The sequence below is a fragment of the Abrus precatorius genome, unplaced genomic scaffold, assembly GCF_003935025.1.
Source record: "Abrus precatorius isolate BTA unplaced genomic scaffold, Abrus_2018 Scaffold11, whole genome shotgun sequence".
Classification (NCBI taxonomy): Eukaryota; Viridiplantae; Streptophyta; class Magnoliopsida; order Fabales; family Fabaceae; genus Abrus; species Abrus precatorius.
The window spans coordinates 29,625,026-29,640,187 of NW_020874303.1; the positions used below are offsets into that span (position 1 = coordinate 29,625,026).

The 15,162-nt window shown below is 31.7% G+C and overlaps 2 protein-coding genes across 2 annotated transcripts; both read left to right on the top strand.

Moving 5' to 3' along the window:
• Window positions 1-30: 30 nt before the first annotated feature.
• Window positions 31-3,020, top strand: LOC113853629 (katanin p60 ATPase-containing subunit A1-like). Its single transcript, XM_027484107.1, has 7 exons — window positions 31-365; window positions 431-836; window positions 917-1,108; window positions 1,332-1,576; window positions 1,649-1,807; window positions 1,943-2,030; window positions 2,220-3,020. The coding sequence occupies exons 1-7, from the start codon at window positions 244-246 to the stop codon at window positions 2,499-2,501; spliced, it is 1,494 nt and encodes a 497-aa protein (XP_027339908.1). The 5' UTR covers window positions 31-243; the 3' UTR covers window positions 2,502-3,020.
• A 9,674-nt stretch (window positions 3,021-12,694) lies between these two features.
• On the top strand, window positions 12,695-14,515 carry LOC113855336 (gibberellin 3-beta-dioxygenase 1). The gene is made up of 2 exons (XM_027486944.1): window positions 12,695-13,348; window positions 13,804-14,515. Exons 1-2 carry the CDS (start codon window positions 12,870-12,872, stop codon window positions 14,438-14,440), a joined length of 1,116 nt encoding a protein of 371 aa, XP_027342745.1. The 5' UTR covers window positions 12,695-12,869; the 3' UTR covers window positions 14,441-14,515.
• Window positions 14,516-15,162: the final 647 nt, after the last annotated feature.

Genomic DNA, 15,162 nt, shown 5'->3' on the forward strand with positions numbered 1-15,162 from the left:
AAACATAACGTCATTTTACAGAAAAATTAACCTTTCACCTACACTTAACATCCGAAAGAAAAACGAAATGAATAGGAGTTGGTGGAACCTGGCATTCTATTACAATGGAATAGAAAGTGGTTAAAAAATTGAGATGGAAATACAAAGTTAGTTGGGGGCTGGTGGGGCCATTCCGTTACGACTCCAAAATCCTAATCCAAACCAAACGAATGCGTTGTGTGATTGAGAGTTGAGGCGGTGAAGATGAGTGGAGGTTCGTTGAGTGGGCTGCGAGAGCATCTGAAGTTGGCAAGAGAATACGCTGTGGAAGGACTGTACGACACTTCTATCATCTTCTTCGACGGCGCTGTTGCTCAGATCAACAAGTAATCACTAATCAATCATTCTGAATTCAAATTCAACGTTTAACTGAGGTGTTATTTGGTTTCAGGCACCTAAACAGAGTGGAAGACCCTCTAATTCGTGCTAAATGGATGAACGTGAAGAAAGCACTGTGTGAGGAAACGCAAGTGGTGAAACAGCTCCACGAAGAGAGAAGGGCGTTTAAGGAAACTCGCCATGCTTCCCAATCCCAATGTTCTTCCTCCTTCGTTTTTCAACCGTTGGATGAGTATCCCACTCCCACTAACTACGATCCTGATGTGTGGAGGCCACCCAGTCCCACTCAAGATGCTAGAAGGCCCGCCAGGCCCACTACTCGCAAGGATGGGGCTTGGGCCCGAGGTTCCTCGAGACCCGCCACTGCAACTAGTCGTGGCGCCAAGCCCAGGCCTAACTCTGGGCCCCGACCACCCACCACCGGAAAGAAAGGGAAGTCGAGCAAGGCGGATTCAGTTGTAAGTTGAATTGCATTTGCAGGGAATGTGGTTTTATTAGTCTGACATGGGAATTCAGAGTTTGCGGAATTTGTGGACAGAGTGGCGAAGAAGGGAAGTCAAAGAAGACGCAATATGAAGGTCCTGATCCAGACTTAGCAGAAATGCTTGAGAGGGATGTGTTAGAAACGTCTCCTGGTGTTAGATGGGATGACGTTGCTGGCCTCACCGAAGCCAAACGACTTCTAGAAGAAGCTGTTGTGCTTCCCTTATGGATGCCTGAATATTTCCAGGTCTTTATTCCTTTCCTCATGAAAATTAGTCATATTAGTCTTCATCTTATACAAGTTCAATTGGCACTTAATGTGTTATAAGGACTAATGTGAGGTTGTATAAGATGAAGATTGATATGGCTATTTTTTTAGGATGGAGATTAATTTGTTTACTGGTCAAAATGATGGGAACTGATATTTGCAATTTTAAATTAATGTCTATATAATACTTTGTAATTGGCAGGGGATTAGGAGACCGTGGAAAGGTGTTCTGATGTTTGGTCCTCCGGGAACTGGGAAGACGCTTCTGGCTAAAGCAGTTGCTACTGAATGTGGTACCACTTTCTTCAATGTTTCTTCAGCTACTTTGGCTTCTAAATGGCGCGGAGAGAGCGAGCGTATGGTTCGCTGTTTGTTTGATCTTGCAAGGGCGTATGCACCTAGTACTATTTTCATTGATGAAATTGATTCTCTTTGCAATGCTAGGGGGTAAGCCTTCATCATGAATTTATGTTGAACGATTGAACTAAGTCTGATTTTAGTACACTTTTACTTCATCAGGGCTTCTGGGGAACATGAATCATCCAGAAGGGTGAAGTCTGAACTTCTAGTTCAGGTTGATGGTGTAAATAATAGTTCCACAAATGAAGACGGTACCCGTAAAATAGTAATGGTTTTGGCAGCCACGAACTTCCCATGGGACATTGATGAGGCACTCAGGTCTGTGTTTGTTTTTCTGCAATCTTTTTCTTACTTCCTAAGTTCTAATGATAAATGGATGTGATTAGTTACATGTTTTGTCTGAAATCTTTTAGTCACCACTTGCTGATTCAATTTGATGTTACTGCAAAGCAGGAGAAGGCTGGAAAAACGTATATATATTCCTCTGCCCAATTTTGAGAGCCGTAAAGAGCTGATCCGTATCAATTTGAAGACTGTTGAGGCAAGTTAGGATGTTTAGTTATGTTTATATAGGATCTTGACCAGACATTGACTTATTTTTTGTCTTAAAGCCTTCAAATTTAATTGACTTTGGCTTTGAATTGATGGATTATGTTATATTGAGTAGAATTCAAGCATTTTCTTCACCAAAAACAAAATGAAAGAAACTGAGATTCTTGTCTTGCACCAGGTGGCCCCTGATGTGAATATAGATGAAGTGGCTCGCAGGACAGAGGGGTATAGTGGAGATGACTTGACAAATGTCTGTCGTGATGCTTCCCTCAATGGTATGAGGCGTAAGATTGCGGGAAAGACGCGTGATGAGATCAAGAACATGTCAAAGGACGAAATTTCCAAGGATCCTGTTGCAATGTGTGATTTTGAAGAAGCTTTGAAGAAAGTCCAACGAAGTGTTTCTCAGGCTGACATTGAACGCCATGAGAAGTGGTTTGCTGAATTTGGATCAGCATAAAGACTCTGGCGTACAATGGCATTCTTTTTAACTACTACAGATGAAATGCCTCTATTTGTTTTTTCCGTATTCTCTTTCAAAGGGTAAAAAGAACTGATGGGTGTTGATTGCATTTTTAGGTGTTGGAGGTGTCTTCAATTGTTTATTTTGTATACGTATCACTATGATTTATGAAAATATAATATGATATGTTATCAAAATCATTTAGGAGTTGGAAAAAAATTAAGGCTTTTCCTTTGGCATGATGCTCCTCCAAGAAATTGCATGAGAATTGGTAGGGGCCTAGCAGAAGGTGTGGTGGTGCTGCTGATGAGGACGTTTTCCATCATTGTATTGGGGATTTGAAATCATGGTTTTTACAACCTTCCAGAGGAGGGTCAGCTGTTTTTCACGATCAAATGATGAAGTGATTACATACTATAATAGTTTTAATTTAAAGATGGTTGCATCATTCGAATTCAAAATAAGGAAATTTCAACTTTGCTGATGAGCAGCAGTTTCAAATTATGGGTGTGTTTGAAGATATAATTTAATTAATTGTTTAGTAAGTGAGCTCTTAATATTAGAATTTAGGAAAGTATTAGGCGTGTTTTATTAATATTAATTCTTTTAATGTATTCAAAGTTGGCAACTCTGAAGAAAACCTAAAATTCTACAATAGAAAACAAAAACTACAGTTCTATTCAAGTTCTATCATTCAATTTGTATCTCCTTCGATTTATTTTTATGTTAAATGAAATTCGAATTCCATTACATCTTTGTTTTTATATTTCTTGAAATTTACTCTCTTGGGCTTTAATATATTACTGAGTGCTTTAGCCCACAAGTTAAAGAATTAAAAAATATATATTACCTTTTTTCGAAGCTCATTTTTTTTTTGTGCTTTATTTTCCATGCTTTTTAACTTCTTGTTGATGTTATTTTCCAACCCATTAGTTTTCCTCTCAATTTATATTTAGCACATTCCATTTCATGTTAATATACTTTTCTAGTTTTCTTGTTATTTACTTTCCAACAAATTTATAGTGTGTGTGTGTGTTAATAAGTGAATTATTAAGCTTATGCTTAGAAATTAATTGATAACTGGAGTCAATACCCTATCTCTCAACAACCTTTAAAATTGTAAAAAGAAATCAATGGGAAGATCAGTTTTGATTTGTGTACTAGCTATTTAATTCAGTAAAAATATAATAATTTGCAATATTTTATATCTGGATCTTCGTGTATGATATACAATCTCAATCATGGGAACTACCTAGTTTGTCGTTACATATCTATATGCAAAGTTCATCCTTATCGTTTTTTTTTTTAAATTTCGGCGCATCTCTATTAATAATAGAAGCGAATAAATTGCAGTAACAAATAATTGACAAATTTATGTCCCGATGGATGCATAAAATTATAAATCTACTAAACAGAAATAAAATAAATAATTTGAACTTAATATTTTATTCTTGATCCACAGTTTGGTATGTAGCTTTCAAAACATAATATCTTTCCAAATTATCTATATCGGGGAAAATAAAACGGATTAATGCCCTTATGAGAGAAACCTTGAATAATAATTACGGTTTGAGTATTAATTTGTTTGACATTACACTTAATTACGACCTAACAACAGTTAAAAAACTCAAATTACTTAACAATAGAAGCTAAGTAAAGGAAGCAATGAGAAGAGGAATCAGAGAAGAAATGAGACAAATGGCACGTCCCTCAAGTTTGATTAATGATTTGTAAGTGAAGTCCAATCTATAGTCAGGTTTGATCTAACTTTTCATGAAAGTACAATTGGAACCATCAAGAGTTGTCATGACTCTTCAATCACTTAGACATGTCATTGTATGTAGGGCTATGCAATACGTACACAAGAGTAGAATACGAACCCTCTAAGCCTAAAATACATGTACTCAAAAGTGTATTAGGAAGTACATTGGGAACCATCAGTCATCACCTAATGGGTCTTCTCTCTTTCACTTGAATGTAAATTGCTATTGACACATCAAGCTTTGTGTACCAATAAACACATGCCACACTCGCCTTTTTAAAACGAGAAATTGTTTGACAAAAAAAAAAACAGAAATAATAAATTAAGATAGAAAAAAGAAAGATTTATTATATAATTTTATTGAATGAATATAAGATATTTTCAATAATGGAATGATCTAACTAAACCTGTACAGGTAAAATGAGACCAGTCAACCTATTTAATCATAATCCCAAAATTGGAAACAACACAATGACCCCTCAACTTATAAGAAGACAAAAACATGGCCAGCAAATTGAACTATAAGTTTAAAAAATAAATAATATAATAAAAATATGAATACTTTTTTTAAATTAAATTCAAAATTTTACAAATAGGAATAACTTATAACATTCTTTAATCAAAATGGTTTATTTGAGAATATAAGCAACTAAAATATGAGGATAAAAAGGAAAATATAGCAAAAATTCAAAGGTATTTGTCTTTAAAAAAATTATATAAGACTTGAGAAGAAAAAATAATATAAAAAATGAAAGTAATTAATATTTTAAGCATTTAAAAACATAAAAAAAAAACTACTAAATAATGGTGAGATTAAGGAGGAGACAGTATAACAAAAAAAAAATCCAAATAAGAACTGCACTTCAATATATAAAAGTGGACAATTTACCTACAGGTTTAATTTTTGCAATTTTACACATATACAAGAAATTTCTAGCTTTTTCTTTTCACATTATTAACATCAAACACATCACTATATCCAATTTATACCTTTTGATTGAATAATTACTTGAAACCTCAAACTTTTTCTCCAGCTTCAAATAATATATTCCCTATGTTTAAAAAACTTTTCCTCAAGTCCTTGAACTATTAAACAGTTCATCATGTTATTCTTTAAATTATTACAAAGTTGGAAGCACTAATAAGTTCTCCCGAACTGACATATTTGACTCTCTAATAGTTTAAAAACTCAAAAAAAAAAAAGAATCATTTAGGTATAGATGCTAATTCGAGGTTGGTAATAAACTTCAAAGATTAACATAACTATATTTTGTATTTACTCTATTTTGGGAATAAGAAAGTGTGTAAGAAAGCAATAGCTTATGGTATTAACTTGCCAATGAATATAATACATGAGAGGGTTATAAATAGAATCACAAGAGCAGTGCCTAATGTAACAGAGAATAACTAACTTACCATTATTAATAAATATCTAACTAACTAGTTTACATATCTATAAATCTTTGTACATAAATGATACTTAATAGTTTAATGAAAAACAATATAATATACATGCAGTTCACAGTTTGAGAGAAAATATTACCCCCAATTAAACTTTGGTCGAATAAATTTCTATAATTTGGTTATAGAAATTTTTAGAATTTATTTAAAATATTTAAAAATAAGAATTTTTATCCAAAAACTTGAATTTTCTTTACTGATGAAGATCTAAATGAGTAGGTATAGGACGGTCCAAGTTGAAGCGAACACGTGCAGTGATCCCGAATGTGAGTATAGGTGCTTGGTGTGTTGTTTGGAGGGTTGTAGCATGCATCACTGTTGTGTGACAGAAGACAGATATCAGAATCAAAACCCTTAAATTATGCATGTAAGGCTTGCTTCTCGGTTCGTATAACTTGATGCAAAGTGTTATCATATGAAAGATGCATTTGTCTATGCCCTCATATGTTTAGCCACGACACACCTTCCTCATATTCAGCTGTTTTCTTTTTCTTTTCAAATATAAAAATTCAGATTTCCAAAGACCATGACATGCTTCACATTTAGGATAGACAAACACTCAATCACATATCTAATACCTTTCACACATACTTAAATGATTTTTTATATAAAAAATATTCCCACGTGCTCTTTCCGGTGCTCGACAATTTCTTTAGAAGAAAATACCATCAAATTAGTGTACATTAGTTAATAGAGGTTTTACGATAAAAATATAAAGAAAATGTTGTGTCACTCGTGATGTCCAATATAATCTTTAGATATTACAAGTTTTAAACAAAAGTGAAAAAAAAAGAAAAGTATTTAAAGAGCACGTAACCTTGTAAAAAGATATAATGATTTTTTATTATTATTTTAGCTGCAAATGAATGTTCAAATCAATTATCGGCCTTTGCATTGTTTTCATTATTTTATGAAACAAAATTTTATGGTAACATAAAATAGGTAAAGTTGGACTTATGGCACCCTTTTTTTCGTCCTAAAACTTTTCCTCATAAAATGAATAATTTGATGATTCTAACTTTTAGCGTCCGCTAAGAATTTCCTACAATATTTTTTTCCCTTTTAAGTAATAATAAAAATTACTCTTAAAATTTAGGACATAAAAAAATTATTTTCAAAAGTAAAATAATCGTTGTATAAAGTTTAAACAATTATTTTAACAGTATTGATAAGTTATTGTTTAAATAATTATTACTTATTCATTTTAGTAATAGTTTTTTTATTTACAATTATGCTAATCATAAAGCTATTGTCTAAATTGAATAAATGACCATAATTTTTAAGATATTAAATAAATAAAATTAATCTAATCCTATTAATTAATACACTAATATTGTTGGCATATAACTCAAGCATATTGCATTTTTTTAAAATATAAATAATTAGTATATTTTAGTTACGACTAAAAGTTTTGAGAACAACTTTTTTTTTTTTTGTTAAAGAAAAAATGTGGCATAAACCAGATAACCTTCAAATATTGTAGTAATTGAATAATTAATATCATTATTGCCAATATGGATGATTAATCTCTGGTCGTTGTTTATTGATAACAATAGGTAGCTAGGTTTATTAAAGAAAATATGTATTTGCACGGTTTTTTGTACCCAAAGATGGCAACATATTATTTTTTAGTAATGGTGCTTTGTGTGGATTTTAAAGGATTGTTACGGATGAACTAATGGAGTTTTCAATTGTGTTTCCCAAAAGGAAGTCTCTCTGGGAATTAACTTTGGTTTATATGATTGTATCACAGTGGAAGTTAATTTTGCAACCATGCATTGGATTAACTACTGATCAGTTTCTTTCTTCCTTTCTACTGTGTTTGGGGTTTGCAAGTCATATATATATGTATGCCACGCCTTTTATTTGCTTTTTGTGTGTGTTACTATAATCTTGAAAACAATTAAAAAGTAGTTAAGTTATAATGACTAACATTATTATAGTCATCGTGAGTTTTTGGGTGACGAAACTTTTGAAAACGATTATTGTGCAAGAGTTTTTTTTTTCCCCTTAATTTCTAACACTATGATTGATAACATAATAGGGTAGGCATATGAACCTAAACATTATATAGATAGATGCATAGGCTTACGAATGAATATGTGAAAGATGCCACCCAATTACGTTGAAACATGAAGAATCTTGCTTTTATCGTGCTGCTTTCTTAATCAAAATCATCTGCTGCAAGTAGAAAGCTAAACAAAGTGGGATTTGTAACTAGACTTGGATACTCAACGACTCGAGACTTTTTTTGGATTTATCTTGCTTTTCCATGTTTGTAAATAATGTTGCCACCCATATAAAGATCATTTACAAAATGCTTTTTTTTTTTTCTTAATGAGTGATATCTTTTACTCTATTAAAAATTAAAAGTACAGCAAATTTATACTATAATTAAGTGAAAAATTTCATTACATAATAATGCGATTTTTCTTTTGGGTCTAATGTCATGTGTATATCTTTTAGATGAAACAATTCTATTCAACTTAAGAATATTTATAACATAATAAGATTAACTCTCTCAGCATGATGTTAATGTCGTAATCTAAGATGCTTTTGTCATAGTTAAAAGAAATAAAAAAAAATTGAAAAATTAATAATGTATTTGGATTAACTTCCTTAAAATAAATCATTTTAAAATTTCATGATTTTTTAAAAACAATTATTTTCTAATAAATCAATTTGAAAATTCACTAAAACAATTTATAGATAATTTAAAGATATATATTACAAATGGGGAATGCTAGTATGCTACAACACATTGGTCCTTAACCCGTTGGGCCTTTGGGTACGCAACATTTGGCGTGCAAGACAGAATACAAAAAATGCGCTGTTAATTTAATTTTTATTAGACCTTTTTAGTATAATTAAAATGTATAATTTTAACCCCAATTTTTATTAAAATTTAATTTTTAAAATGTATTAAATATAAAAAAGAAGCTATATACTGTATTTTAGAATATGTATCAAATGTTATCTTTATTTCATTTTTTTAAAGTTAAAATATATATTTTTTATTTTTTTAACTTCTTAATAAATATTTTCTCACAGTATTGAATTACAAAATTTGATCTTTTATTAATTACTAAAGGGTCCTATTAGTTTTATATTAAGCACTTATATGAAAATTCATTAAAATTATATAAAAATATATTTTCTATTTTGATTATTTGATTAGTGTCCTAACATTTTCCATTATTAAATGATTAAAATGGTTCTTGAAATGTCTTAATTGGAAGTGATGACATATCTAAACGTGTGGTGCCTAGCAATATGGTAATGTTTGAGACTAAGTAGAGCCTTCAATTTGTACAGCTGGTACGTCAAATTGTAATAGACACCGTAAGAAACTTTGTTTTGACATATTAGGAAGAGATTCAACCATGCATGTTCTTATCCTGTAGCACAATAAATCATTTTCTAACTCAACTATGTTACTTGCTTTAAAAATGTTATTCATTCAAATCAAAAAATACTCTGTCTTCATTCACACATCAGTCTCTTTTATAAAAAATTATTTTACACAACAATTCTTTTTCAAGTTTACGTAACAATATGCTAAAAATTTAAATTTAAATTTAAATTCAAATTCAGTGATTAAATTAAAATAATTGTATATCAATTACTTTACATGCTTAATGGTCTAAATCCCCTGTTTTTTGATATATTGCCGTCCATATATTTGTGCACATTTTGCTCTGTACAATGCCGGCCTTTTTAAAAGAGAAGTTGACGCTCACGTACAACCGTTTAATTAATTAATTAATATGAATACGTACATACATTAATTAGAAGAGCCAGATTCCTGCATAATATATGTATCATTTGTCTATTTTTGGCTCTTACAATTGTGTTTTCAAATTAATATTTTATCCCAGTGTCGTGTAAACTATATACTAATCATGCATATATATATTTTAATGTTTAAATTTTGATATATTATTACTAAAAGAGATTAATTTGAGTAACAAATAATTCGATATCACTTACATCAAATCTTAAATTTAAATTTTTATATATATAAAAAATAATTAATAATACTCATTCACCACATTCAAATATGTAGTCTAAGTCATGTCTAAATTTAAAAAAATAAAAATTTATATTATTTATTTATTTTTTTTTAACTAATTATTAGTATAAAATATTTTTCGCTATCAATAAATAAAAAAATAACACCATATAATATATGTACTTCTAATCTCAAAATTTTTCAAGTAAAAACAGTTATTTCAAATTTTATAACCAAACAAATTTTATCTAAAATAAAAAAAAAACTCCAATTTCTTCCTTTTCAGACTCTAATCCCACCACCACATTGTATAACTTCTTTCAAAATTTTATTTAATTTTTGCTCTTAAGCTTTTACGATTATTTTATATTTCAAACACCTATTATGTATAAACTTCTAAATACTTAGATAAAAATAATTTGAGAATTTTATATAAAAGGACCCAATCAATTTTTTAAAACAAAAGAATAAAGTGCAGACAATTCAAATTGTAAAAAACTACGATATACCAATAAACACATTTAAAACACTAATTAAAAAATAACAAATAAAAAATATTTATTAAAAAATAAGAGACGAGGTATATGAATAATATTTGGATAATTTTTTATTCAATACTTTAAGATAATTTAGCTAAAAGTCAAAAATAAACTTAATACTAAAAAAAAAAAAAAGCAGTGGGTTCAGCAGCGACCCAAACGGTCCCGACCTCACCATGTTTGGACCACGTGAACTGCATGTGCTACGTAAAGAGAGTATTATAAATTTATAATGAATGTTATGTGAGATGTTGTGAACACACACGAGCCCATGTCCCATGAATGCAAGTCATGTCATGAGCAATTACAAGAAGAGGGCCATCACTATTCATCCTCTGTTATTAATTAATCAATGACATCATATATATGCATATTGTATATATTTTTTGCTTTTAATTTCACTTACGTGGCAGTGAAAAAAGTATGAATCAGAAACTTAAGAGCAAGTATAACATAATAAAAAGAAAGAGTGATAAAATAGTAACGATTCATTTTCCTAAAGGAAAAATAAACCTAGGATTCAAATCGACCAAAAAAAGAAAGAAAAACAAAAATTATTCTAAGTTAAATCATATTTTCAAATTTGAATTTGAATAAATGTATCCATGTTAACTTTGTGATTTATAACTGTTGAATTTAACTTGAACAAAATAATATTTAAAAAATAATAACTGTGGTTTAAATTAAAAAATTAATATATTTTTTTAAAAATACTCTAGTGATATTATGGGGACAAGCCACAAATTTGTTGTATTTTGATGTATATATTTTGGGTGCTTGGGAGGAGGCAGAGCCTCCACTAAACTAAAGCAATAGCACAAAAGGAAACCCAGCAACTGTGGTGGTTTTGTCAAATGAATGACGTTGCTGAATATCAGTAAGGTGACTAGAGGCACAAGGGACAGGTAAACGTAAAACACTAATCTAAATGCAAAATACCAAATAAATACTCTACTGGTTTTTCATGAAAATGATCATACATACAAATGAAAAACATAGGGAAGCACAAACTCTTGCTCAATTATGTGCTATTATATATTTTGTCCTCTTCTCATTAAATCTTTGAACTTTCGTAAGCACTATGTTATAAACATCCATTCTATGGACATAAAAATGGTTAAAGAGCTCTTACACTGTATCGTATCGAGTGGTGCAATATGTCAAAATATCGAAAGTGTAGAGTACTGTCTAAAATAACAGTAGGGTGCTTATTGGATTAGACGGGGATTTACTTATTCTTTTTTCGGTAGATTTTCTCCAATTTTCGATTGAAGGAGTTTTGCTTATTTTAAGAGAGTAAACGTTGTTAAATTTATTTAAAAATTTATAAAAATATTAAATTATTAATTTGATAACATTTATTAAATAAATTAAATTTATAAAGTTTAATGTACTTTTAAAAATAATCACTGTATAATATAGTTTTAATAATATAAATAAATATTGGATAAATGAATAAATAGCTATGAATTATGTTTGTTTCAAGGTTGGAGTCTTATGTATAAATGAGCTATTTTAACGACACATTAAATTACATGTGAGAAAAAGTAAGATTCAACTAATTTTTAATAAATTTTAACTAATAATTAAGATTATGTAAAAAAAAATGTATTAAAAAGTATTGTTAGTATTTTTTTCTTTCTCTCTGTATAATTCTTTTCATGTTTATAAAACGTGATATTTTTATTTTATTTATTATATACGATAATGAAATATTAAAAAAAAGAAGAAGATAAATATATAAAAATTATAATTAATATTTATATGTGTAGGAAATTTCTCGAGATGGGCAATTTGGTCACGATGGGAACCAACCCAATTGGGGCATTGTGAGTATTGTCGGATAGCGAATGAGATAAATCAGAACAAGTTGGAAGAGTTTGATTTAAATGTTTTTCTACTTGAGGACAAGACAAGGGCACATGTTGAGATAGGGGCCCCTATTCTTTTGTGGAACCCTTAAAGTTGTGAGTTGAGAGGTTGAGATGCTTCCCCTTCCTCATTTCAGTTATATACTTTGTGTAGAGGACAAGATGGTCCTTTCCTATTTTGTTCTTTCCCTTGTCCAATTACACTACGCCCTCTTTTGTTTTTTACAAATAATTTCGGCTCATGTTAATCTTGGTTTTTCACATCTCAATTTTTATTTTCTTTTTATCATATAACTTCAATATTTATTATTTTTTTCTTAAAGTATATATGCATGTACGTGTGAATTTATGTTTAGAGAAAAGGGTAATTACAAAATCCAACAGCAATCAACACCTGGGGGGGAAAAAGAATTGAATAAAAACAGTGCTTTTTCTTTCTAGCTTTTGGTTTGGGGCAAGGGCAACATTGTCGCCATCTACCCATCAGCTCTATATATACTCACTACGCACAATCATGTTTCTCATCTCATCTTTATCTTTCTATATGGTCCTATGTTTTCTTGCAAGTACTAGCACCAATAGCTACTATTTCCGAACTGGTCATAATTAGTCCCTGTTCCTAATTAGCCATATATACTACTACTATTGAAGTAGTATTCAACAGAAAGAGAGACACACGCACGCACCCTAATTGTAATTGGTCATTCATTGTTCCAAACTATGCCTTCACTCTCCGAAGCCTACCGAGCCCACCCAGTGCACGTCCAACACAAGCACCCTGACTTCAACTCCCTACAAGAACTCCCTGAATCATACACTTGGACACAGATTGATGATCACACTAATTACCCTTCCAATTATAGTGTCAAGGAGAGTGTCCCAGTTATTGATCTCAATGACCCCAATTCTTCAAAGCTCATAGGCCATGCATGCAAAACATGGGGTGTGTTCCAAGTGGTAAACCATGGCATCCCCACAAGCCTCCTTGATGACATTCAATGGCTTGGAGAGACCCTTTTCTCTCTTCCTCCTCACCAAAAACACAAAGCAGCTCGTTCCCCTGATGGTGTTGCAGGCTATGGCCTCGCTCGTATCTCTTGTTTCTTCCCCAAACTCATGTGGTCTGAGGGTTTCACAATTCTTGGATCCCCTCTTGAGCATTTCAGCAAACTCTGGCCCCAAGATTATGCCAAATACTGGTTCGTAACATAAAACAAATATATTTATATCCTCATGCACGTGTTTTCAATGCTGTATATTATTAACCTTAAAATTAAATTAACAAGCTATATATGACTTCATCTCTCTTTCTCCTTTCTTTCTTTCTTCTTTGTTTTTCATTACTAATTTCTACTTTTCTTTTTCATTAAAAAAGACATTTTTGGTATTTTTTGTGGTGACGATACAAATGGACAAATTATAAGACCATTTTCTTATCCTAATGCAATTAATTTGCAAAGATCATAATGAGGGGTATGGACCCCCTTGAAGATTAGGAGTGTGATGAGAATCTATTGCACCGAATCAACTTGCATCTATTTGTTAATATATTGGAAATCTCTTGGCTATTGGTCAACAGGGTTGTGGTATGATTTTTCCTAACACTCCTCTATTTGGGGATTTTTCTTCTTTTTTTTTTTGTCTTTTTCTTCAGTGATATTGTCTTGCAATATGATGAAACCATGAAAAAGCTAGCGGGAAAGCTGATGTGGCTCATGTTGGATTCTCTGGGTATTACAAAGGAAGACATCAAATGGGCCGGCTCAAAAGGCCAATTCAAAAAGGCTTGTGCTGCCTTGCAATTGAACTCCTACCCGACTTGCCCGGATCCGGATCGGGCCATGGGTCTTGCCCCGCATACCGACTCCACCCTTCTCACAATCCTCTACCAAAACAACATAAGCGGGCTGCAGGTTCATCGGGAAGGCAGCGGGTGGGTGACAGTGCCGCCATTCCCCGGTGGGCTGGTGATCAATGTGGGCGACCTCCTCCACATATTGTCAAACGGGTTATACCCGAGTGTGCTCCATCGGGTTCTAGTGAACCGGAGCCGGCAACGATTTTCAGTTGCCTATCTATATGGGCCCCCATCCAATGTTGAAATCTGTCCACATGCGAAGTTAGTGGGCCCAACACAGCCTCCACTGTACAGGCCAGTGACTTGGAATGAATACCTTGGCACCAAAGCAAAGCATTTCAACAAGGCACTCTCATCCGTTCGGCTTTGTGCACCTATTAACGGTTTGTTTGATGTAAGCGATCCTCGCAAAAATAGTGTGCAAGTGGGCTAGATTGCTTTGAACTTTTTCGTTTGTTCCTTATTGCATGGTCTATTTTGTACCAAACATAAAAAGGCAACAGAAATGAAGTACCTATTTTTACTTAACTGGAAACTTTTTAGTTAATCAATTGAATGTGGTGGGGGTACAAACAATACAGAAGTTGAAGAGGGTATAGATTAATTTGTTTGGCTCTAAACGGGAGAGAGAATACAGCACAAGCCATTCAGAGGATAAGATACGGCAAATCAAACAAAGTAATGCAAACATACACTCTCACTGATGTTTCGTTTGTCCTTGTATTATTGAAAGGGACATCGCAAAATTTGTCCAATTTCATTATTCAATTCGACCACAGGACGCACTAAAATACATTTTCCTTCCAACTTGATATTTATGTTAAATTTGTGTTAATGTAAATAAGACAGAGAAGGTGTATAATAATCAAAATCCTCACCTCAGTTTTAAATTTTGTGTACTAGGCACTCTAGGAACTCTCTATGTGGAGCAGTTTTGGTCCAATAGCAGATTGCTTATATAATATATGAAGTAAAATACGAAAGAATCGTTACCCAGTTTTCTATGTTCAAAATTTGGATGAAAACATATATACATAGCCGCCCAAATCTTTGTTTTGAAGTCTCTTTTATTAAAATTGTTGTTTTTCATTTCCTCAAGAAAATGGATCCCCTCGAAGCCGCATATGTATAAAATGAAGGACATGCATTTATGAG